This window comes from Canis aureus, chromosome 28, assembly GCF_053574225.1.
Source record: "Canis aureus isolate CA01 chromosome 28, VMU_Caureus_v.1.0, whole genome shotgun sequence".
NCBI classification, from domain to species: Eukaryota; Metazoa; Chordata; class Mammalia; order Carnivora; family Canidae; genus Canis; species Canis aureus.
Window position 1 is genome coordinate 40,946,207 of NC_135638.1, and position 23,985 is coordinate 40,970,191.

General features: G+C 42.1%; 1 protein-coding gene and 1 long non-coding RNA gene across 14 annotated transcripts in view; one reads left to right on the forward strand and one right to left on the reverse strand.

The window, feature by feature from the left end:
- Window positions 1-1,754, reverse strand: part of LOC144300673 (uncharacterized) — a 25,331-nt gene extending 23,577 nt beyond the window's left edge. For 2 of the 4 annotated variants that reach the window (XR_013367466.1, XR_013367463.1), the window contains exon 1: window positions 1,131-1,266. This is a non-coding gene — a long non-coding RNA (uncharacterized LOC144300673). Of the gene's footprint in view, window positions 1-526; window positions 742-1,130; window positions 1,267-1,329 lie in introns of those variants that run through there. The other 2 variants (XR_013367464.1, XR_013367465.1) reach the window with 2 other exon arrangements.
- CLXN (calaxin) lies at window positions 814-23,074 on the forward strand. 10 transcript variants are annotated; one of them, XR_013367457.1, is made up of 11 exons: window positions 814-971; window positions 4,496-4,654; window positions 5,366-5,470; window positions 6,156-6,307; window positions 6,583-6,687; window positions 9,095-9,180; window positions 14,378-14,515; window positions 16,442-16,586; window positions 19,872-19,954; window positions 22,748-22,856; window positions 22,944-23,074. XR_013367457.1 is itself a non-coding variant. In XM_077876988.1 (7 exons), the coding sequence occupies exons 1-6, from the start codon at window positions 914-916 to the stop codon at window positions 9,152-9,154; spliced, it is 639 nt and encodes a 212-aa protein (XP_077733114.1). In that variant the 5' UTR covers window positions 814-913; the 3' UTR covers window positions 9,155-9,180; window positions 14,378-14,973. The 10 variants fall into 10 exon arrangements, 5 of the variants coding, with proteins under 5 accessions (XP_077733114.1, XP_077733115.1, XP_077733113.1 ...); XR_013367458.1 differs by having other exon boundaries at window positions 16,456-16,586; XR_013367459.1 differs by lacking the exon at window positions 19,872-19,954.
- Window positions 23,075-23,985: the final 911 nt, after the last annotated feature.

Below are 23,985 nucleotides of genomic sequence, written 5' to 3' on the forward strand. Positions count from 1 at the left end.
CTGAAATAAAACAAGTAGACACACTGGAGAATACTGTAGGATTCGTGCTACCGGCTGAGCTATCCCATTTTAGTGCTGTCTTAATTCAAAGAGGGTCCCATCTGTGGTTAAGAAGAGCACAAAGTCCTCCCACGTTAAAGGACACAGACTCATCTTTCAAATAAGTAAAGGTCCAAATTTACTAGGATATTTTTCAGAAAATGAAGGTTTTCGAAAAGCAACCCCACACAGAAGTGGCAGTTGTCAACATGGCTCTTGGGGACTTTGCCGTTTGACTGGCTTAGCATTGCCCATGGCCTTCCCCGGATTCCACCGACCGCCTCACTTCCACCTCTAAGAAGGAAGGAGGGACGGGGAAGAACTGTTCCAGGTCACTTTGGCTCCCACACCACCACCAAAATCCTAAGGGCGTCTCGGTCCAGGCTACGTCCAGGCAGCAGAGCAGAAGCGGACACCCAGGAGTGGTTCGGCTTTAGGGGCCAGCTCCTCAGCCCCCACCTCCCGCCGAGCCCTCCTGGGGGGTCACCGCCTGCGGACTCTCGACGCTCCTCCAGCTGCCCCGGCCCTCCCAGGCGGTTTCCAGGCTCGCTTGGTGCGACGCTCCATCCGCGTGTCCCCCCTGCTCCTAGGCCCTGCGTCACAGTGCGGCCCGTCACGGGGGCTGCGGACCCGGGGAGGCCCCTCGCGCGGGGCGGCGAGCCGGGCAGCAGCCACCCGCGGCCGCACCGCCGTTGCCATGGCCACGCCGTGCGTGCGTGTGCGTGTGTCCGCGGCGTCCCGCGCCAGCCAATGGGCGGCCGGCGCAGCGTTGCCATGGTACCGCGCCCGCGTGCGTGGGGTCCCGACCGGCGAGGGTCCGCTCGGCCGCGCGCCCCTGGGCCCCCGCCGCCGCCGCCGCCCGCGCCCAGCCGGCATGAACCGCAAGAAGCTGCAGAAGCTGACGGACACCTTGACCAAAAATTGCAAGAACTGTAAGTAAGGAACCGAGTGCTGGACGAGCAGAGGCTCCTGGCTCGTAGGGCGGCGCAGCCCTGCTTGCCCGTGGCCCTAAGGACCGTACTGCAGGCGCCCGGCACCCGTATGCTCCCACAAGGCTCCGGGTCGCTTCTCAAACCCTCTCCTTATCTTACCTTCCCCTTGTAGACCTTTCCATTTCTATTTCCAAGCACCTTTTCCATTATAGAAACGTCATTGACGCACTGTCACAGCAGGTGTGGTTGTAGCCGCGGATAGTACTGAACCCCACCGGCCCCAAGGAAACTGGCACCGCCAACGTGTCCCTCTTTGTTGTGCCAATAAACCGGCAGGGTCCAAGTTTTGAAAACTTACCAGGAGGTGCATAAGGGAAAATTGGTTGTCAGTAGCTGAACATCCTCAGGAAAGATGAGTTGAAGTGGCACGTCTCAGAGCAAGGGAATGTGTCTCGAGACCAAAGAGTTCCACAAAGCCAAAACGCAGTAAAGAATCCGCTCAGTTGCTGGTGGGGTTGTGAGGTAAAGGAGACTTTGTAGGTGACAAAATGAGCACATATTAAAGATATCTGCTCCAATCACACGTCCCAAGACGTAGTCCTAGAATTTCATAGGTGACTTTACAATTGTACCCAGACTGAAAAACAGAACTGTACTTGCTCAAGGAAACCCAGATACGGTTTAAAATGAGAAAGATACTGTCTGACAAGCAAGCTTATAAATTGTGTTGCTGATTACAAACTAATGGCCACTTGAGAAATTAGGAGAAGCCATAATTCCAGGACTACCTCCACTGTGCAAAGGAGGAACAGGTGTAACGTAGTTCTAGAGCTTATAGGATCTGGTGCCTTCTAGGCGTATTTAGTATCGAATGTAATGAGTGGTGGGACGCGCCCCCTTGGTGAAGTGGCACTGTAAATAAAATTATGGTGTGTATAAATGCCTCAAACTTCTTAGAAGAAAGTCATCCTATATATTAAGGTATTATTATGGTTATTATAATGTGGTCTTGTTCTGTTGTTGTTTTTCTCCAAATCCATTTCAAGGAAAAGATCAAATCTTAAACATCTAGAGAACATTTTGAATAAGCAGTGCAATAACTGATATACACAGTTTGATTTAGTACCGGTTCAGTAAGTACACCATGAATTGCAAACAGTCATTCTGTGAGCAATCAAAAGGTGAATGTATTAAAAGATAAGTGAAAACCTGGCAGTAAAAAATAGTCAAGTCTTTGATTTTTGTCCTTACGTAAAATTCTTAAAGTGGGCCTTAAAAACCTTGATGATTACCAGTTAAATTCTATAGAAATAGTTACAAGTCATGGGCATTATAATTAAAATTTTTTTAATGGAGAACTTTTCCCCTAAAGTCAAATTTCCTTTTAGTTGCCAGTTGTAATCCCACTAGGATGAAATGGATAAATTCTGTAGAATCAGAGAAAAAAAATACCTTAAGTGATTGCCCACCATTCTACAGAAATGATCTGCAGAACACACTTAGACCAATCCAAAAAGATGAAAATCCATTCTTGAATTTCTCTTAATTTCATTTAGTATTTTATTCTGGAATTTAAAAAACATTTCAGCAAGTAAAACTTTCTTGTGGCTAATCTTGGATCCTTTGGGTAATAAATTAAGATAATATTCTTTAATTTTCATTTTAGCCAAGATGGAAATATGGCTAATAAACAACCTCTCTGCTAAAATTTCATATACATGAGCATCATTTTAAATACAGGCTTTTCTTCTCCAATTACTAGCAAGCTCTTTTATTTTTGGAGGTTTGTGTGTGTGTGTGTGCATGTGTGTGTGTGTGTGTGTGTGGTTAAATATATATATATATATAACAAAAATTTACCATTTTAAGTGTACAGCTCTGTGGCATTAAATACATTCACATTGTTGTGCAGCCATTACCAACATCCATCTCCAGAACTATTTCATCTTTCCCAGCTGAAATTATGCCCATTAAACTATAACTCTTCACTTCTCCTGTCCCCAGTCCCTGGCAACCACCATTCTACTTTCAGTATCTGTGAATTGTACCATGCTTGATACATTATATAAGTGATATCATACAATATTTGTCCTTTTATATCTGACTTATTTCACTTAGCAGAATGTTTCAGGCCTCATCTGTCTTGTAACATGGGTCAAAATCCCCTTCCTTTTCAAGGCTGAATTGCATGCATATACTACATTTTACTTATCCACTCATCTCCTGATGGACACTTAGCTTACTTTCAGCTTTAAGGCTATTGTGAATAATATTGCTATGAACATTGATATACAACTGAGTCCCTACTTTCAATCCTTTTAAGTATATACCCAGAAGTGGAATCACTGGGTTACACAGTACTTCTATGTGTAATTTTTTTTAAGAACTGACATGTCATTTTCTACATCAACTAACAGCTCTTTTTAAAATCATAACCATTATATTGTTTTCTACTATTTAACCACTTTTTTTACTAAATCATTTATTTCCCCAAATTTTTCAATATTCCTTCTAAATTGTGGTATCCCAAACCAGAAATCACACTCAAGCCTGTCTTGACTTGTAGATCGAGGTATGATTTCTCCATTCCTATCTGCTGTCATCCTTTATATACACACAGATTTCATCATTGTGCTTTAAAGTACTTTTGAAATAAAACATTTCTCATCGTCCACCTATACTTCATATTTAAACTCACTTTTATGGCAGGCAATAACACTTCCACCTATGTACCTCAAATGGGAATTGGAGCACAAATAATTAACTCAGCGGTTTTTTTGTTTTGTTTTTGTTTTTGTTTTTTTTTTAACTCAGCGTTTATAAACACTCTTTGTGCATTTATGTGTATGGGCCAGAATATATGTCCGTATATTTATTTTCAATAAAAATTCCCTTCCTCCAAAATACTAAATACCTACATGTTAATATTCACATCAGGTGCAATAAGAACCATAATGGGTGCTGGAATATGGTTAAATGCTTCTTTATTGGAAAATAGGTTTCTGATGTCCAAAATCTGGCTTACTGATTTAACTAAGGCTGATGTGAAGTTAAAATTGTTGCCTAGTGTTCAGGAGTCTGGTATCTATCTCCAGGCAAAAGCGTAGTTGTAAATATCATAAACGCCTATAAGCAAAGTTACCATTCTTAAGCGTTACCTTGCTTACTTTGGATTGCACCTCTACTGCCTTTAAAGTTTAGCATCTGACCTCATAATCGTTATTCAGGTAACTTGGCTATTACTCTTTTCTTCCTAAATGTGACTGAATTTAATATTCAACTCCTCTTTGGAGGAAATGCTCTAGAGAAAGAGAATATTTTAGAAGAGAAACCTCTGTAGTGGCCATCCTTTATTAATTTAGTTAATTTTATTAATTTAAGGGTCACGAATCTTAAAACAGGATAGTCTTCTGTTGAAAACTAATATTTGATGTCCTTGATGTTGTCTATAAACTCAATAATGCAAAATTTAAGTTAGAAATAAAGGTTTAAATGCATTTTTGTTATATCTTATTTCTTCACAGTTAATAAATTTGAAGTGAAATGTCTTATAGATCTTTTTTATAATTTGATGGGAGAAGTAACAGAGCGGCAAGGTATCACCATTGGACTAGATCGCAATGCATTTCGAAACATCCTGCACATGACATTTGGAATGACAGACGATATGATTATGGACAGAGGTAAGAAGACATACAATATTCAAATAGGCCAGATCCAGCCATAACTGGGAAAAAAAATCTTGGAGTTTAGACATATTCTTGATAGGAAGCTTAATGTTCTTAATTCCCAATTTCACTTGAATATAAAAAATCAATTTGTATGTTAGGGAAGCGTCATAGTGAAGGTGACTCTACCCACTCTATTCTGTGTATTCAGGAAGAGGACAAAGTCCAGCTTGAATAATTAGATTTTCCTTACTTTATACCCAAAAACCTAAAATATTTCTATTTCTACTTAGTAAATATAATAATGAAAACAATGGTTTTAAAAGGACATATAGATTTCCTTATGTCATCAAAAATATTTCAGTAAATTTAAGTTATAACTTTATCATGTAATAGCATTAATTTTCTTGAGTAAGAAAAATATAAAATTACATATTTTATGTCAACATATCAACACATTTAATATACAATATATCCACATATTAGTAATCATTGATTACTCAGAACTTACTTTGTTTCTACAAAATATGAAGAGAAAGTGTGAGAGTTTAAATAAAAGAGCTTTCCAATGTTATGATGTCTTAGTTTTCCTCCTTTGTCAAAAGAGAATGGTGGACCATCTTATCCTGGAGTTTTGTCCAAATTTTAAAAGTGAATAGAACCAGTGTAAATATATTACTGAGAACAAAAATTCAGCACAAGTATTATGTTGTGCTTCTTTCTTAGTATTCCGAGGTTTTGATGAGGACAACGATGGTTATGTAAACGTATCAGAGTGGATTTATGGATTATCAGTATTTCTTCGAGGAACTTTGGAAGAAAAAATGAAATGTAAGATTTCAGGTTGTCCTGAACTTTTTACATTAGGATTAATGTATCTAAAGAACTTATGTCCATTGTCTTCCAATGTGGCCATTGAAATAGGTTTGTCTTTCGGTTGGTTGGTTTGAATCCCCATTAGCCTCTTCTATGGAGCAAATTCAAGTCAGTTATAAAGATTGAAAGAAATAAATACAAAGGAAAATCAAGAGATTCTGAGGAGTAATTCATGTGAAGCAAGACTGCATAAGCATTAAATATATGCTATGACATATGCATTTATGTATTAAGGTATTAAATATTTTACATATTTCATTACCTGCATTGTTAACCATGGAAGTAGAGAACACTGATTCAAGTGCTCTGATTCTTAGTTAATTCTTAATTCATTCTGATGAACTCTGTGTAAGGATCATATTTCAGTCAGTTTTCTAAGAATTTTAAGATGAAATGGTCAAATCATTGTTCCTTGGCTTTCTTATTCATAGCTGAGTGAGTGTAAGGAGCCATTTTCTAAGGGTTGTTGACTATATTCAACAAATAGACATTAAACATTGGCCATGGAAATTAGATTGCACTAAGTCCTGCAGGGTTGACACGGACATCCACAATACAGACTTTGGCCTTGAAAATTTTATCAGAGCAAATGTTCCCTTAGTCATAGTATCAAATTCATAATTGGTTATTTTTTTAAAAGATTGCTTTGAAGTGTTTGATTTGAATGGTGATGGATTCATTTCAAAGGAGGAAATGTTCCATATGTTGAAGAACAGCCTTCTCAAACAGCCATCTGAAGAAGACCCTGATGAAGGAATTAAAGATTTGGTTGAAATAACACTTAAAAAAATGGTAAATATGGGAAATGTAGGGTTTTATATTGACATTCATAGGCCAGAATGGGATAGAATTAAGAATTCAACTTGTAGTAACTATCAGTTACTTGTTTGGTGAAATAAAACACTTATATTGTGTTTTTTAATTATAAGATTAAAAATTCTTTTCAATTTCATTAGTTTCTCATTTTTCCAACGTCTTTCTTCTGTCAACACTTGACCATGAAAAGACAGGTTTGTTTGTGATAAGTGTTGTACATGTTGACTGATACATGGCTGGTCAACTCCTAGGACCATGACCATGATGGGAAGCTGTCTTTCACAGACTATGAACAGGCTGTGAGAGAAGAGACTCTTCTACTGGAAGCTTTTGGACCATGTCTACCTGATCCAAAGGTAATGACATTACTTTCACTGAACAGTGACCCATATATAATATAGGAAAAGCAACCCAGGACTTCTTGGTTTGGTGAGTGAAGTATCAGATGAATTACATTCACCCACAGAGAATAGCTTCTGAGTAAACCAACTGAAGAAGAACCTGCTGATTCATTTCATAGTAGTACTATAGCCTAATGCTATTTTTTCCCATTCACAAACTCATCCACTCATATAGAAAGCAATTCTTAAAGCATAATGTATTCCAGAAACACAGATGAAAGGCTCCATGTCTGCATTCAAGGGCTAATATTTTCCTGAGAAAAGCCAATGGGAAAATAAGTACACAACAGTGTGATAAGTATTACTGTAATAGTAAGGGCTTGTTCAGTGCTTCATCTATGCCAGGCAGTATTTTAAGTACTGCCCCATATTACTTCATTTAATCCCCCTAACAATCCTATAAAGGATGTAGGATTATTAATCCTCATTTTATAGATGAAGCAGCTGAGTCTCAGAGAATTTGGACAAGTTGTCCAAGTTCAGTCATCAATTATGGAGTACTGCAGGCAGGCCCTTGAGCCCAAGTTCATAGATATGTGTAGTAGAGTGTTGCAGTAGTCCATGGCATCCAATCCAGCTGTATGGAATCACTGGTGAATGGCTGGTAGGACAAGGAAGGCTTATCTGAGTTGTTAGGCCACAATCGTCAGTCAAGTCAAAATGGAGAAGAGCAATAAAAATGAGGGAATGGCATATGCATGAGGGTGGGGAGGGGAAAGAGAAAGAAAGACTATTAGAAGAGCATTCAGTGTGGTATGAGACTGATGTTGAAGCTGGAAGTGCTTAGAGGAGCTAAGTCCAGTGGAGATTGGAGCTTAAATTTTGTCTTGAAGGCCATGAGGATTCATTGGAAGATTTTTAAGCAGGTGGATATTAACATGCCCACCTTCCCAATCTCTCGTCTATATCTCTAGTTGTCTACTCAGCATGTCCGGTAGATAATCTGAGTAAATGCTTGGTTTTCTCCTAAAAATCACTCCTCCCTCATCTTCCCTACCTCAACAAATGACACCCCTGTACAGTGTTTCAGTCAAAAGATGTAAACCACTCTTAATTTCCCTCTTAGAGCACTATCAGCTACTACTTAAAAATATATCCTTGAGTATAACCTCTTCTCCACACATCTGTGTTTGCCAACCTAAATCAAGCTGCCACTCAGTCATCCTGCCTCAATCATTAGCTTTCTTCTACTCTTGACCCCTACTGACTATTCCCCCACAACATCTAGTATATTTGTAAACACAAATTCTGTCATGCCCCTCCCTTGCCCCAAACCCCCAGTGCATTCTGAAGTCCATTCAATGGCCCCTTTTTCTCTCTCCAACTGTGGTCTCCTACTATATTTTCAATGGAGGGCTCCTGCCCTGGAGCCATTCCAGCTACCTCACTGTTCTCCCTAGGTGCCTTTGCACTTCTGGTAGCCTGCGTCTAAGCATCCTGTCCCCAGACCTTCACATGCCTCAGACCCTCACTCCATTCATTCTCTGTGCAGATGCCATCACCATCTTAACTACTATGCCCCTTCCACTCCTCACCACTGTGTCTTTCTACTTCATAGTCCTTATCATTATATAGAATATATTTTCTGATTTGCTTATTGTCTGTCTCAACACATGGATGGGAAAGGAAAGAAAGGAAAAGGAGAAGGAAGGAAGGAAAGAAGGAAGGAAGGAAGGAAGGAACGAAGGAAGGAAGGAAGGAAGGAAAGAAGGAAAGAAGAGAACTTACCTTAATCCACACCTACTTCTATTTTCTGTACAATGGCTTTCTTTTTCATAGTCAAATGCTGTAAGAGAATTATCTATATTTGTGACCTACACTACCATGGCATCTTCAGCACACTCCTGAAACTGTTCTTGCTGAGGTCACCACTCCCTACTTGTTAATAAATCCCAAACATAGGGCTCTTGGCTTCTTGTCTTGCTGTTCCACATCCCTTCACCACCCCAGCTCTCAGTGTAGCTTCTCAGCTCCAGGGCTGTAGGCAGCACCTCTACTCCAGCTATAGCCTGGCTGTGACATCATGTGACCTCTTGGACTCCAGAGCCCTGGTTTGCTGACCCTATCACATCCTCCCTACAATGAAGTAAGCTCAGTTTCTGGCCATCCAGCCACCAGGTTGAAGGTTCTTAGCTGTGTCATATGCTCTTGTTCATCTTTGTGGCCCCAGACCAAGTGTCATATTGGAACATAGCATAGTCACCATCTTCAAGTGGAAAATGCATGAGTGTCACAAGTTCTTGGTCCCCACTCCTTTTCAGTTATCTTCTGGCTCTTCAGAAGTTAAGGAAACATACAGAACATTTTGTTTTTCTTACCGTTTTATGGAAGTCTGTACTAATTTGAACATGTTTTTTTACAGAGTCAGATGGAATTTGAAGCCCAAGTATTCAAAGATCCAAATGAATTCAATGACATATGAATACCTAAATGTCTGTGTTGTCTCGAGTGAGTAAAAAAGGAGGTGCATGTGTATTGTTTATTTTTTCTACTTAGCTCAGAAAGATAACGTTGAATTGTGTGTTTGGGGTGGAGGATGGAGCTCACCAACAAGTATCATTCAACTGGTGCAAGATGCAAGCAAAATAAATAGACAACAAGAAGTCCCTTATTAAATGTTGGGTTTGGCAAGACAAGTTAGCATTGCCAGATATTTTATCATATAGACTATCTGTTAAAGCATAAGACTATCATAAAAAATAACTATCATAAAATATATTATAAAATGAAGATTATATAATCATGAATGATGGAGGGACATATTCTTCATATCAGAAGGATGCTGTGTATACATTTAAAACTCAGTGAAACTGGAGATCCCTGAGTGGCTCAGCAGTTTGGTGCCCAGGGCGCAAACCTGGAGTCCCAGGATCGAGTCCCGCGTCGGGCTCCCGGCATGGAGCCTGCTTCTCCCTCTGCCTGTGTCTCTGCCTCTCTCTCTGTGTCTCTCATGAATAAATAAATAAATAAATAAATATCAGTGAAACTACCGAATTTCCTTTGGAGCAGTAAATAATGAAGACAGCAATAAAAAAGAATAACAATAATGGCATTTAGCATTTAAATGCCTCTCTGCTAGGCATTGAGGGACATTTAGAGAGCTGAAAACAACATGGAGCCTACTTTAATATAATGCATATTATTATTTGAGGCTTTGCTACAATAACCTGCACAGAGAGTGAGCATCTGAGGGCATGGGTACCTGCACCCATCTTTATGTTTGTCACAGCAATTAGCACAGTCCTCAGCACACAATGAACATCATGGATAGAAAAGTAAGAAGACACAAGATAAATCCAAATACTTGGTGAGCGAAGGGGAAAGAAAAAGCTGGTTCTGTACATAATGGATGATGTGGCCACAACTTTCTGTCTATCTCTGGAGTCGCTCCAATGTTCCCCACCCCATTGCAGATGGCAGCAAAGCCCCCTAGCCTCCCCAATTTCTCCTGCCTCTCCACCTCAGCCTCATCCCTGTCCCCATCTCCCTGTCTGGGTGCACCTCGATGTCATCCTGCCACCTTTTGGGATCCCCTCAAGTAACCCTTACAGGAAGAACATCACATCATGTCCCACCAACAATGAACTCCTGAAAACAGAACAGCTTCCTCTCTGCCTCCTTCCATCCAACAGGTGCCTATAGGCATTGGATGCAGCATGAGAAAGATGGGGCCGACTTGGGTTTCTAAAGTTACTGTTTACTCCTGTCTTAAATGCATGCAAGCAGCTGAGAGAAGTATTATGCACATATCCCCTCTGTCCATATACAAATATTCAGAGGCTACTTGGGACGTTAAATCCCTTTTGTTACTACATATGTGTCAAGCTTAAGCAAAAGAGTACTTTGTGTAAAAAAAAAATGGACTATTACAAATAAATGGAATAAATTATTCCATGAAATAAAAAGTATTTTACTGTCTAATTATTTTCTTAAAATTTTAGATTCTTATATAGATGGACTTTGATACAATTTTTCTTTCTGTCTTGATATGTAGAAGTAGTGAAATACATAGTGCTTTTAATTTTTAAAGTTTATATTTTTATGATTACAAAGTAATAGAAGTTCACTGAAGACTATTTCAGAAGTTTAGGAAATTAAAAATTAAAATTAAAATATTCATCAATATTCTGGTATAGATCCTTTCAGGTTTCTTAAGGCTTTTGAAAATATACCTATATTTTTGCACAGAGTATATCTATATTTTTTAGATGATCATATTGAAAATGCGCTTTTGCAAGCTGCTTTTTTAATGGACCACTATCTCATGGCATTTTCTCAGATCAATTAATATTTGTTGTCAAGCCTGACTTGCAATGGCCACCTGGCCTTCCGTTACACTTATTAAAGCACTCCCATCATTGACATTTCAGTTGTTCCCACATTTCTTTTACAAATAATTCCCAAGTAAAGTCCTTATGAATAAATCTTTTCATGTTTATCATTGATTGCTTGCTTATTCAGAGTAAGTTTTTAAAAGTGAATATTGGGTCAGAGTGTGAGGTTTCTAGCATGTTGCCAGACTACCCTCCAGGGGCCTGCTGTGCCCCATACATGCAATGCTGATTCCCCTTCCTTGTGGTACACATTCTTTTAACCTCTTTGCTGATGTTGTGGGCCATAATTGACCATGGTTTTAATTTATCATTTAAAGAACTAATCTTATACATCTATAACTAAACTTTTTATTGTAGACTATGTAAAAATCGACTTCTATATGAATAACGCTATTTTATTACTTGACATGATTTAAAACTAAAAAGCCTATTTAGAAAAGTCTAAATAATTTTAGTGAAACTTAAGATAGTGTTGGTGCAGACTCATTAGCTCTGTTTGAGAGCTTCCCCGTACATTATAGAATATATCCCTTCTGCTGTTCCTCATCATATCTGCCCAAATCATTTCCTTCTGCAACTGTATCTGGATTTCCGGATTCTCTTAATTTTACTAACATAGCAACTCATAAATGATTTTAACATTGAGAATTCTCTCAACTTAATAGCAGGATCATCCAAGTACACAGAGTACCTTTGAGGAAAGGCATCTCCCCTCTCACTTTGAGCTCTGTGGCCTGCACTAGGCCTTGCCTGCCTGCTGGTAGTTTGCCCTGACTCCCAACTCCCAGGTACAGCCAACTTGGCTCAGCCCCATCTTTGCCTGTCTTTGAGTGGCTGGGTTAGGACTACAGATGAGCAGTTATAATTTGGAGGGCTAATATAGACTTCCTCTCAATTGGCTCCTCAAAGCATTGGCTTCCCCCTCTCCCAGTGCCCTGGGAGGACCAGCAGAAAACCAACCAGGCCCCTCTGGAAAAGGTATACGTTGCATTGCTCACAGCATGGAGAACATCTGTCTGGGAAACAAGTACATTTTTTTAAACTACGGGATTTAAAAACTACCACTGAAAACTGGTAGTCCTGCATTCTTAACCTGCAAATATCTTTGTGTACAAGATTGCACTTGTTAAGAAGCCAAGCCTGCAATTGCTTGCATCATAAAGTCATCCAAAACATTCACCAAGTTCCCACTTGGTGCCAAACCATGAGAGTGAATATAGTCTAGGTCAGTTGCCCTGCTTTCACCTCACTTGTGTTGAGAATTCTATGCCCTGTGACAGCTGTGTCATCACCTTTACTAGTTGGATGCACAGTTACAGTCCCTCTCCTGTCCTTCTCCACCCCTCCCCCCAAAAAGTTATATCATGTTTAATTAAAGGAGATTGTTAAAGGGAATTAAAATCAAATATATTTTGAAACTGTGAAGACAGCAGTGTCTAGGAAAGGCTGCTCTGAGCCACTCCTTGGATTGTGCATTTTCACTGACTGCATTTTATCTGTGTCTATTTCCTCACAGAATCACCCCCAGCTCTTCCACAGTTACCCAGAACTGATGGTAAATCTCACCTAGTGTGGCTAAGAAAGGATGGCAATTGCATTTGACATAGAGAGATTATTATAAATGGTCCATAATAAAATAGAAACTTGACCTATGTATATGTTAACTACAATTTGGCAAATCTTGAGTATTGGCTGGTAATATTTCAAAAAGAGGGAGAAGTGATACATTTATCTTTTTTGATTTAGTGACTGTTCTCTGTTAGAATGAAGCAGATGATCTCGTCAAATGTTTTCAGTCTCAGTTACCAATGAAGAAGGAGCCAACCACTATACATACCGAGCAAATCAAAGTCCCCTTCTCATGTGATGTCTCTCAAGGAAACTCTCAGTTTCAAAGGGGAGTGAAAAAGGAAGGCAGCCTAATAGTGAACTATCCTGTGTGAAACAAAGCATGCTTCCACATTTGAATGGCTTTATCAGAGTGCCATTAGCCTGAGCAGTAGTTAACTGCTTACAGTTCCATCGTTGGTAATTTGTGGTTTTCTGTGTACCTCCTGCCTCCTACCTAATCCGTCAAGAAAATATTCCTCCCCCTAAGACACACATCCTCTTGTTTATTTTCACCTCCCTCCTGCCTGTTAAGCTCTACACTACCCCTATTATGTGGCCCCAGCCAGACTCACAGAGAGTGCCCTGGGTGAGAAGCTTGTCAACTTAAAGGTTAATAAATTGGGTGAAATACAGGCTGTCCTCCCCTTAACCTGCGGTGCACCTTCCTGTCTCCTGTCCCCAACAACAAAGTCAGCCCAGAGCTGGGCAAAGTGAGCCTGAAGATGGAGAGTTGCATGGAAGGAAGCAGAGGAATTTACAAGTTCTCCCTGCAAGAGACAGTTAGAGCTTGTGTCACTACCTCCTGGTAGGAGAGATTAGCGCCAAAGCCCAGGGCAGTCCAGAAGAGTAATTAAAACCACTTGGTAAAGTCCTCCTTAATGATCCCTTCAGAGATACAATAGAGTCAGAAAGTGAGATAAAACTATCCCCACAATCTCATTAATACATTATACAAAAATCCAATGAGCACTTTTGTTCTGGGCATTATGCTAAGTACTTTATATTCATCTTACTCATTTCTCACAACTATCCTAAGAGGTAAACATAAACATTACTTACTATCTTCCTCCTACAGGAAACTTGAGGAAACTGGAGTTTAAGAAAATCAAGAAACTCCCTAAATATCCTAACCTGGTCAAGAATAAAGCCAAGATTTAGACCTCGTCCAGTTCTAACATTGAAGACCTTCCTGTAAAGCAATATGTGCTCTTTTAGCCATATGTACTCCTGCGGTTTGAAATTACTGAGCACCCCTGCTTCCTAAAGAATCTTCAAATTGCCCCTTCAAGGCTCCCTGGTGGTGCTCTGTACTTGGCATGTTAGTGAGTGAGACCGTTGACAACTCTCTCCAAGGCACTGTTCTTATCTGGAAATACCTTAGAGTTTTCTTTCTTTAGTTGAAATTTCCCATTTGGATGTGAAGGTGCCCACTTTGGGAACCAATAGGAATCTAGACATTGGACTGGGACCTTGCCTTGTCAAGAGTCCACACATGGTGAATGGGGTTCATGAATAGTGGCCAAGCTGTCAGATTCTGTGGCTCTGTGGTCAGTACAAGATTAGAAGTGAGATGAGGGTCCACCAACCATGGAAGGAGAAAGCAGAGGCTGATACCATTGCTGATTTGTGAGGGAAAGGACAGAAATCCTTCAGGAAGGAGAAGAAAGGGCTGGACTCCTCAAATAAAGAATGTTTCTTAGGTCATCTTGGGTGATGTCAAAGAAAGATGTCTCTCTGAAGAAGAAGATGCCAATGATGAGAGGCCATGATCCAGTGGTGAACACCAGAAATTATGATGTAGCCCTTCCTGGTGCCAATAACTGGCCCAAGGATGCTAGGTAAGGCATAGCTGGATTTGTAGTCTTCCCAGACCCTGTTCTAGCTCCAACTGCCTCTAATTGTCACAAGGTATCACATGGCCTTGCACAGGTCACACAAAACTTTAAAAGTCTGATATAAGTGAAAAGTGGTGTGTATTTTGATGGGGACATTGTATCTGTCATCCAAACTGAAAATACTGAAAGGAGATGCTACTATACTGGGACAATGTAATCCCAGGTAAAGTGAGATGTATGGCCACCCATTTATAGGCTACAGCCTATTCAAATTATATTTGATCTGGGCACCTAGGTGGCTCAGTAGTTGAGCATCTGCCTTTGGCTCAGGTCGTGATCCCGGGGTCCTGGGATCGAGACCTGCATTGGGTTTCCCTTGGGGAGCCTGTTTCTCCCTCTGTCTGTGTCTCTGCCTCTCTCTGTGTGTCTCTCATAAATAAATAAAATATTTTTAAAAATCACATTTGATGTAAAATGGGAATAATACCTATTCTCTGTGTCTCCATCACACAGGGTTTTTGTAAGAATTGAATACGATAATGTCTGGCATCATTTTGTAAACTGTGAAGTATGAGACAAATACATAGATTGATACAGGTATGCACTAGACAGTGGAATCTGTGCCCTGTCTTGGAGCATGCTTGTGTTCTCAGCAGGAGCTCATATATAATGATTCAATAAGAACAGCAACAACCTGGAAATGACATACATTGATTAAATGTGTGCCATTGCTTGAGTTACTTAACCAGTTAAAGAAAGCTGAAGGACATATCTAAAAACGTTTTTAGGGGGATCCCTGGGTGGCTCAGTGGTTTAGCACCTGCCTTTGGCCCAGGGCGTGATCCTGGAGTCCCGGATCGAGTCCCACGTCGGGCTCCCGGCATGGAGCCTGCTTCTCCCTCCTCCTGTGTCTCTGCCTCTCTCTATGTCTATCATAAATAAATAAATAAATCTTAAAAAATATTTTTAGTGATGTATTTACAGAAATGAATCTCATGAAACTAGGATAAAACTTCAGTGTAAACTAGAATTTTGATGGTTGCAGTTAATGAAATCATGTCTCCTATTAACACACACACAGAGACTCTCTCATAACAAACTCACAGAAATACACATGGTAGTTTATTCCATTTAACAGACACATTAGAGTGTCTTGAATTTCTCTATCATCCTGTCTGGATACCACTAATTCTAAAGTAATTGGTACCATACTGTTAATGACTATAGTCCTGATTAACTACATTCAAGACTTGATGTGTTTGTTATGCTGGCTCTAAGATGCTAAAATATTAAAGAGAAATTAATAAGGTGCATGGTTTGTATGAAAGCATAGAAGTCAGAAAATCCACTGTGTAAACATGAACTTACATCCAAGTTATGTGAGCTCCAACCAGCCAAATTCACACCTTGGTCTACTTGCTATGTTCTTAAATTGGATAGTGTAAATTTGACTAAGGGCAAAACAGACTGCTGGGCTTGAATTTCTAAAAATTACTTGGTACTGCATTTTGATTCATGCATATGCAGAAAATAATACAACAGCCGTACGAATTATAGTCAAGTTATTAACTAAGAAAGTGGGTGAATCTTCCTTATTTCCATGGACCCTGAAAATCCTCATGTTTGGATTTATGCATGTGTACATGGCACTACATCTAATCTGCAGACTATATACTAGGCAACAAAAGGGATATGGGAAAAAGGACATTGTCTCTATAGGCAAGTAGCAAACCATCTAGGAAATCAGACTTGCTGTTGTCTTGGAGAAGAGGAGAAAGAGGAGAAAAAAGAAAGGAGAGAGGAGGAGGAGGAGATGGAAAAATAAAATGAACTGAGTAGGAGCAAATAGTGTTTATGGCATGACCTTTATAAAAGAAAACGGGTAAGAAGGAGAGTAAAGGGGGTTTGTGCTTGTCTCTCCTTTAATAGCCATGTTATTACAGAAAATCAAGAGTCAGAGAGAAGAGAGACAACCTCCCTTGCAGAGTGTGTTGAGAAGTCAGTGGAGTGGAGGAGCTATCATCAGGGCAAAGCAGGATGTGGAACAGGCCAGGGCCTGCACGCCCAGCACGAGGTATGTGACTGAGAGGCAGGGAGCTGGCCCGCGGCAGGTGCAGCACAGCCAGTGCCCGTCGGCCCCAGGAAAGGAAAACCTGCAGGTGCAGTTGAGACATGTCCTGAGCCTCCAAAGCCACGCGTTTTTCTGAATAGCTGTCCTATCTTCATTGTCTGCCTGCAAGATTATGGTTTGCTGTGGGAGGGGACGGGAGGCAGGGAGTGGTTTGGTGGAGTCTCCAGCTCTGGCGGCTTGGATGACACACATAGGCTGCTCCAGAAGTGAGGTGCAGTTGGAAGAGGCCAAGACTGGCCAAGGGGAATGTTGATGGTGGGGTCTTGCCCCGCCAGCCCCATGCAGCCACAGGTCCCCCCAGGAGGGCTCTCCTTTCTCCAGAGGCTGTGATGGACATGGAGTTTGCTGGCTTCCACTCAGCACTGCCCTCCTGTCCTCCACAGGGAGCATCTTCTTCCTTTCTCCTTCAGCCATCCGTGGGCTGAATAATTACCTTAGCACCCCAGAACTCAGTGCTCAAAAGCCCCAGAACTTCCTAATGCCACCCAGATTTTCTCTACACCTCCCCAGGAACCAACCAACACAGTGTCATACCCACTGTTGGGACTCACTGTCCTTTGTTAAAGGACCTCTCAGCAACTCTCATGACCTATAATCAGAGGCAGTTGTACAAATAAAAAAACTGCCATGTTCAGTTGGAAACAGGAGAAAGAAATGGAGCCATGTGTCTTTTGGAAATTCCCAACACTTGGTCAAGGTGAAATTCCCGTCTGGTTCAGAAAAGGTCTATTAGAGATGGGGGAAGATGTGTTAAGTATGAGAGCATTTTATATTTTTAGGAACTTAACTCAAAGGTCTAGTAGTTGCTATAGCAATGCCTATGACCAAAAAAATGAGGAGGAATGGATGGTGGGGTAAGAAATTGTTCTATGACTGTATGTGCAACCAGGGAAAAGATATAGTGAGCCATAAAAGGCAGTGCTGAGGTATGAAGAAGCCTCCAGAACAAAAAATAGAGAAAAAAGCAAGGAATAATCTGGTCCCTTCAAAACAGTACCCTAAAGAGTCATCCAAACCATGGCACAGTGCACTGCATCTGGAAAGAGGTCAGGGGGAAGAAAGGGTGAGGAGTGTGGAGAGACTGCTGGAGGGGGACAGAGGAGGCCACCAGGACTAGGGACGCAGGCAGGTGTCCTGAAAAGCCATGTGCTAGGGAGGCTCTACACATTTGCTTGGATCCCTTCCTCCCACATGCTGGCTTGTAGAGCTCCGGGCGGGAAGACCACATCTGGGTGGGTGGGGAGAGGTGCACCCGTGGAAAAGGGTGAGGGATTACTCTGGGTTGAATTCCTCCTTTCTCAGGTGACTGCATTCTGGCCGCCCCACACCTCCCCCTTTCATTCTTGGCCTGCCACAGTCCACCTGGGGCATGCAGGCAGCTGCTCCAACCACATGCCCTGTCAGGACCTGTTGCTTCCAGGGGAAGAATGCAGGAATATCAATTCCCTTCAAATGCTGAAAGGGGAGAGCCCTGCTTTGGGAGCTATAGGGGTGTGAAGAGTTAAAGTACAAAATCAGAATATAGAACAATTTAAGCCTAGACCCCAGGATGGAGGGGGGTGGGGGATGGGGGAGTCGAATTGAGTCTCTTTGGTTGGTGAGCTCAAAGAACCAGAGGTGGTAGAACTCCTTTGCCTCCCAGCCCTGGGGGAATGGGTATAGCACAGCACCCTTCTTCAGCAAGGCCTATGCTCCTGTCTGAGCTGGAGGGGTCCTGGGACTTGTGCCTTGTCCAATTCCAACACTCAGTATGGCACCCCCAGAACTTGAGCAGACATACCTTCTGATAGGGCTACTGAGCAGAGCACCATGCCAGGAAATGGGGTACCCTCCTTCAGAGCTCATGCACACACAGCATCCCCCCACACACCGTGAGCAGCCTTTGCATATACCTGGAGAGATCACACAAGCAGGATTAGGGGTGGGCTCTGCAGCCATGCAGGAGTGAGCACTGCTCTCACCATCTACTCATATGGCCCAGGACAGATGCCTTGACCACTCTGTGCCTTACTTTATACAATCTGCCACATAGGATTGTGAAGGTTTAAGTACATGAATAGATTAAAAGCTCTTAGAATGGTGTCTGCCACATAATAGATGCTCAATAAATGTAAGCTTTTATAATTATTAGCTATAGATGACTTATTATATAAAGATTGTGTGCTTTGGCTATATTTCAGGAATCTGGGACCTGTTTTATTATTCAGTGTCATGTTTTCAAGAATAACTGTAATACCGGTTGCTCCTTTGGTTGCTCCTTTGATTACCCCTTACAGCATTCACATAGCACTTAGTAAGCACCACTGGCTGCTGGCCTGCTGCAGTTCATGAGCAGAACTGGAATTCCACTATGGGCTGGCATCCTACATGGGCATGCTTGGAAAGGAGCAAAGGCAGGTGCAGTTCTGCAGATGTGAAGAGGTAACTAGGAGTCCTCGGTCTATGAAGCAAAAATATTTCCCTGCAAAAGTTCTCAGCTAAGAATGAAATGGCTTACTTTCATGGAATGCTAACCCTTGGCCACAATCAGAATCTCTATTGGCTGAACATCCAAGGGATTTCTCCACTTTTTTTTAAAGATTTTATTTATTTATTCATGAGAGAGAAAAAGAGAGAGAGAGAGAGAGAGAGGCAGAGACCCAGGCAGAGGGAGAAGCAGACTCCATGCAGGGAACCTGATGTGGGACTCGATCCCGGGACTCCAGGATCATGCCCTGAGCTGAAGGCAGACGCTCAACCGCTGAGCCACCCAGGTGTCCCCCAAAACCTGAGTCAAGCCGCACAAACACTACATGGTTATGCAAGTGGGTTCCTTAAATCATTCTTTTTAGAAGAAACCCATAACCTTGAAAAATACAAGCAGTCAACAAGAATGCCAAGATATTTCTCCTTACAAATATCATATCCTAGAAGCACACTGGCTACTTCTAAGGTGTCCTTCCTCACATCTATTATTAGCCACCAAATCACAATCCACTACTGTGTAAGTTTCAGTGTGCTTTGGTATCTGGTCCTGATTTTAGCTACGGTTGTGTTTGGTGTGTGTGTATGCCCTCACATTGCTCATGTTCACACACCTGAACCTGTCCATGCAGTGAGACTTTCTCCTTTCCATATCTCTCAGATCTTCATTACCCAGCTCCACTTGTTTTTGCACTAATTTATGTGTCTTCCCATTATCTGGAAGCCTCCAGATTATCATGTGCTTTTTTTATTTGCCTGAAATAGATGATCTCTACCCTTGAACATTTCTGGTTATTTCATGGAAGGTGATGGGAAAATAGCCTCCACATTGGACTCAGAAAATAAAGGTGAGCTGGACACAGTCTTGGGGTCACTGGACTTTGACTACAACTTTCAGACCAAAGGCTGGTCCTGGATACTATCTCCTTAAGGCCGATCTGCAAAAGCAGCACTCCTCCCATTTACAATGGCAACAGGTGCAGGGAGTGAGCTGTCTGGCTAGTGCCCAGGGCTGAGTGGATGGGGAAGGAAAACCTGAGTCAAGCCGCACAAACACTACATGGTTATGCGAGTGGGTTCCTTAAATCATTCTTTTTAGAAGAAACCCATAACCTTGAAAAATACAAGCAGTCAACAAGAGTGCCAACATGTGACTACAACAGGCATCACTGTAGGAGTCCACATCGAAGCACAGACATCTGTTCTTACATGAGTAATGCCAAGCTAGATGCACACAAGGAGAAGAGGGAGGAAGATAGGCAAAGAGAAGTGGTGGGAGGCAAGAGGGAAAAAAGTAAATGAAAAGAAAAGAGAAGAAAAAGAACAGCATGAGCCTCAGCCTTATCTATGGATTGCCAGGTGTGTGGTATAGGAAAACAAAGATGTGTTTTACCTTCTCTAGGAAAAGCCACTTCTGATGGACATTAGGGGGAAATAGCTAAGCGCAGGCTCCAGGAATAATAAACAAACCAGACTTCAGGCTCTGTGGGGAGCAGGAAGAGGCGGCCTTCCTCACAGTGGTGTCCCTACACACCCCATGCTCATGGCACATGGCCCAGCTTGATACACCGGGGGCGGGTAGGATGACAAAGAGCTCTTAGGAATGGACTACTGGTTTAGGGTCATCCTTTCCCCTGGTCACAGCAGGAATGAGATAGGATGGTGGAGGTGAGCAGAGGGATGGGAGGGCACAAAGTAAGCACCTCAACCTCATAATAGAACACCCTGTATCAGGCCAATGCTTCAGCACAAGTGCAAGTATTTACTCATCCCAGGGTGCTCCCTTCTCTCTGGAAGGTAGGTCTGAACATACTAAGGGCCCATTTGGCCACAGAACATCTGCTGTCCACTGCCTGTGGAGCAGCAACAGCTCATGGGGGGCTGGCTAGAATTCAGAGTCTTGGGCCCCATTAGCCCTGCTGAGTAGGATCCCTCCTTTCCTTAGATCCTGTGGTGATGCATAGGCATGTACAAGAAGCTTGGCTCTGGTTGTCCTGGAGAGCAACTGAAGCATGACCTTCAGTACTAGCAAAAACTTTACAAATACATCATACATTGCAAAATAAATCAGAAATGAAAACTGAGGTTTGATTTAATTGCACTGAATCCTAAAAGAACAACAAAAATGGGGAGTTTATTTAATCCAAATCCCAATCTAATTTTACTCATGCCCAAAGAAATTTTTAAAAAAGAAGAAAGAAGAAAGAAGAAAAAGAAAGAAGAAAGAAAGAAAGAAAGAAAGAAAGAAAGAAAGAGAAAGAAAGAAAAGAAAGAAAGAAAGAAAGAAAGAAAGAAAGAAAGAAAGAAAGAGTCCTTTTTTGCAGCCAGAAATAATTTGGTAAGACATGAGGAAGAATGCCTCGATAGATCATCAGTCCAACAATAGCATGCATGTTGTCCCTCCTTGGAATGCTTGAAGCCAGCCTAAAGACAGCAGTCTAGATACTTGAGAAGATCATGGACTTATAAATGAGGAAGGAATGGAGCTGATATGAAAGGCTACCAGTCAATCTAGTATCTAAAAGAGATTTTACCTCAATGTGTACATCATATGGACACAGTGTCCTTACTTGCCTTTCATCCACATACATGGGCACTCTCCTGGAAAGGTCAGGACCAACATGGGGGGTGCTGAAGATATGCCAGAAATCCCCTTGGTATGTCATATCTTCACACAATCGCCAGCATCCTTTGGTAGGTTCAACAGCGTGGCCTTCATCCTTAGTAATTTGTGGCTTGCTGTGTACTCACACCATGATTTAATCCCTCAAAAAATATTCCTTCTCCTAAAACACACATCTTCTTGTTTATTTTCATCTCCTCCTGCCTATTCAGCCTACACTGCCCCTATTATGTGGTCTGCCCCACACACAGAGCTCCCTGCATTAGGGATTGTCAGGAGAAAGGACATTGGAATGAACGGGTAAAAACTAGGCTCCTTTCCTCCTTTTGCCTGAAACTCACTTCATAATCTACCACTCTGTGCCACCAGCATTCAGGAGGTGTCCTCACCTGCCAGTCACACATGCACAGAGTGTTCTTCTAGCCCTACACAAAATGGAGTTTGAAGGAAACACAAGTGTCGAAGTAAAAAATTCTAATAAAGCAGGAAACAAGACTTTAAACTCCTATCATTGGAAAATATTTTGAATACTTTAATCACTGTTTTGGCTAGAAAAGTTATGGCATGTGCTTAATCATTAATAGCAAAATCTTCACATTGTTCTAGTACTGAGTAACAAATCACAGAAGCAATATTATTAAAAACCATCCAGTCAAATGCTCGCTAATGAGTCAGGTAGTCAATAGATCTCAGGGGAGCGGGGCCATCTCAGGGGAGCGAGTTAGCAGAGGAATTCACTGCCCTTCCCTCATGCATGCACACTGCTTATGAGTTTTACACTGCTGCTTCTTGATGTCTCCCTCCTTGTCTTTCTATACAATCCCATTCCTGAGATATCTCTTAGAGCTCAAAACAAATTATTGAAATTTCCAAGGAAGGTACAGTAGCAAATAGTATTTTATTTTACAAAGCTGATGTATGAGTTCTGACAGAAAAGTACAACCAGCTCCTTCCTCAGAAGAGCCTTCCAATCCTACCAAATTCTTGCTTTCCTGATTGTTTTTATCTCTCTTCCAAGATCACCCACTGGTGTATACATACACAACTGAAACCCATGTATGTCACATTGTTTTGATCCTTGGAAAACTATTAAAGATGGGAGCTGATGAGCAGCAGGATGGATGAAGGTAAGTGAGGGCCCACCATGGACTGTGGCTGGGAGTGGGACCAAGAGGGTGGTGCTGGTCTCTCCTTTAATAGCCATGTTATTACAGAAAATCAAGAGTCAGAGAGAAGAGAGACAACCTCCCTTGCAGAGTGTGTTGAGAAGTCAGTGGAGTGGAGGAGCTATCATCAGGGCAAAGCAGGATGTGGAACAGGCCAGGGCCTGCACGCCCAGCACGAGGTATGTGACTGAGAGGCAGGGAGCTGGCCCGCGGCAGGTGCAGCACAGCCAGTGCCCGTCGGCCCCAGGAAAGGAAAACCTGCAGGTGCAGTTGGGACATGTCCTGAGCCTCCAAAGCCACGCGTTTTTCTGAATAGCTGTCCTATCTTCATTGTCTGCCTGCAAGATTATGGTTTGCTGTGGGAGGGGACGGGAGGCAGGGAGTGGTTTGGTGGAGTCTCCAGCTCTGGCGGCTTGGATGACACACATAGGCTGCTCCAGAAGTGAGGTGCAGTTGGAAGAGGCCAAGACTGGCCAAGGGGAATGTTGATGGTGGGGTCTTGCCCCGCCAGCCCCATGCAGCCACAGGTCCCCCCAGGAGGGCTCTCCTTTCTCCAGAGGCTGTGATGGACATGGAGTTTGCTGGCTTCCACTCAGCACTGCCCTCCTGTCCTCCACAGGGAGCATCTTCTTCTTTCTCCTTCAGCCATCCGTGGGCTGAATAATTACCTTAGCACCCCAGAACTCAGTGCTCAAAAGCCCCAGAACTTCCTAATGCCACCCAGATTTTCTCTACACCTCCCCAGGAACCAACCAACACAGTGTCATACCCACTGTTGGGACTCACTGTCCTTTGTTAAAGGATTTCAGTCTCTCTGGGAGGGCTCTCCTCTGTCCTGATGTCTACATGACATTGCAAACTTAGACTGGGACCCCTGCTTCTAACACACAGTTTTGTTCAGCCCTCTGCTTCTCCAAAAGGCTTTGATCCTCAGACAGTGTTTAATATTTCTATCAGTAATTTTGTGAGAAAATGGGAGTCAGTGAATTGAATTAAGCTACCTAAACCTTACTTAAAAGGTAAATATGAAGTTCAATAGCATCATCATCACCATTTAATCTCATAAACCACTCAGTATTGTAAAAGGGAA

Coding starts and splice junctions, on each gene's coding strand:
- CLXN (XM_077876988.1), top strand. CDS start 914: ATGAACCGCAAGAAGCTGCAGAAGCTGACGGACACCTTGACCAAAAAT. Junction 6,308..6,582: donor AAATAACACTTAAAAAAATG/GTAAATATGGGA, acceptor GTCAACTCCTAG/GACCATGACCATGATGGGAA. Junction 6,688..9,094: donor CATGTCTACCTGATCCAAAG/GTAATGACATTA, acceptor GTTTTTTTACAG/AGTCAGATGGAATTTGAAGC.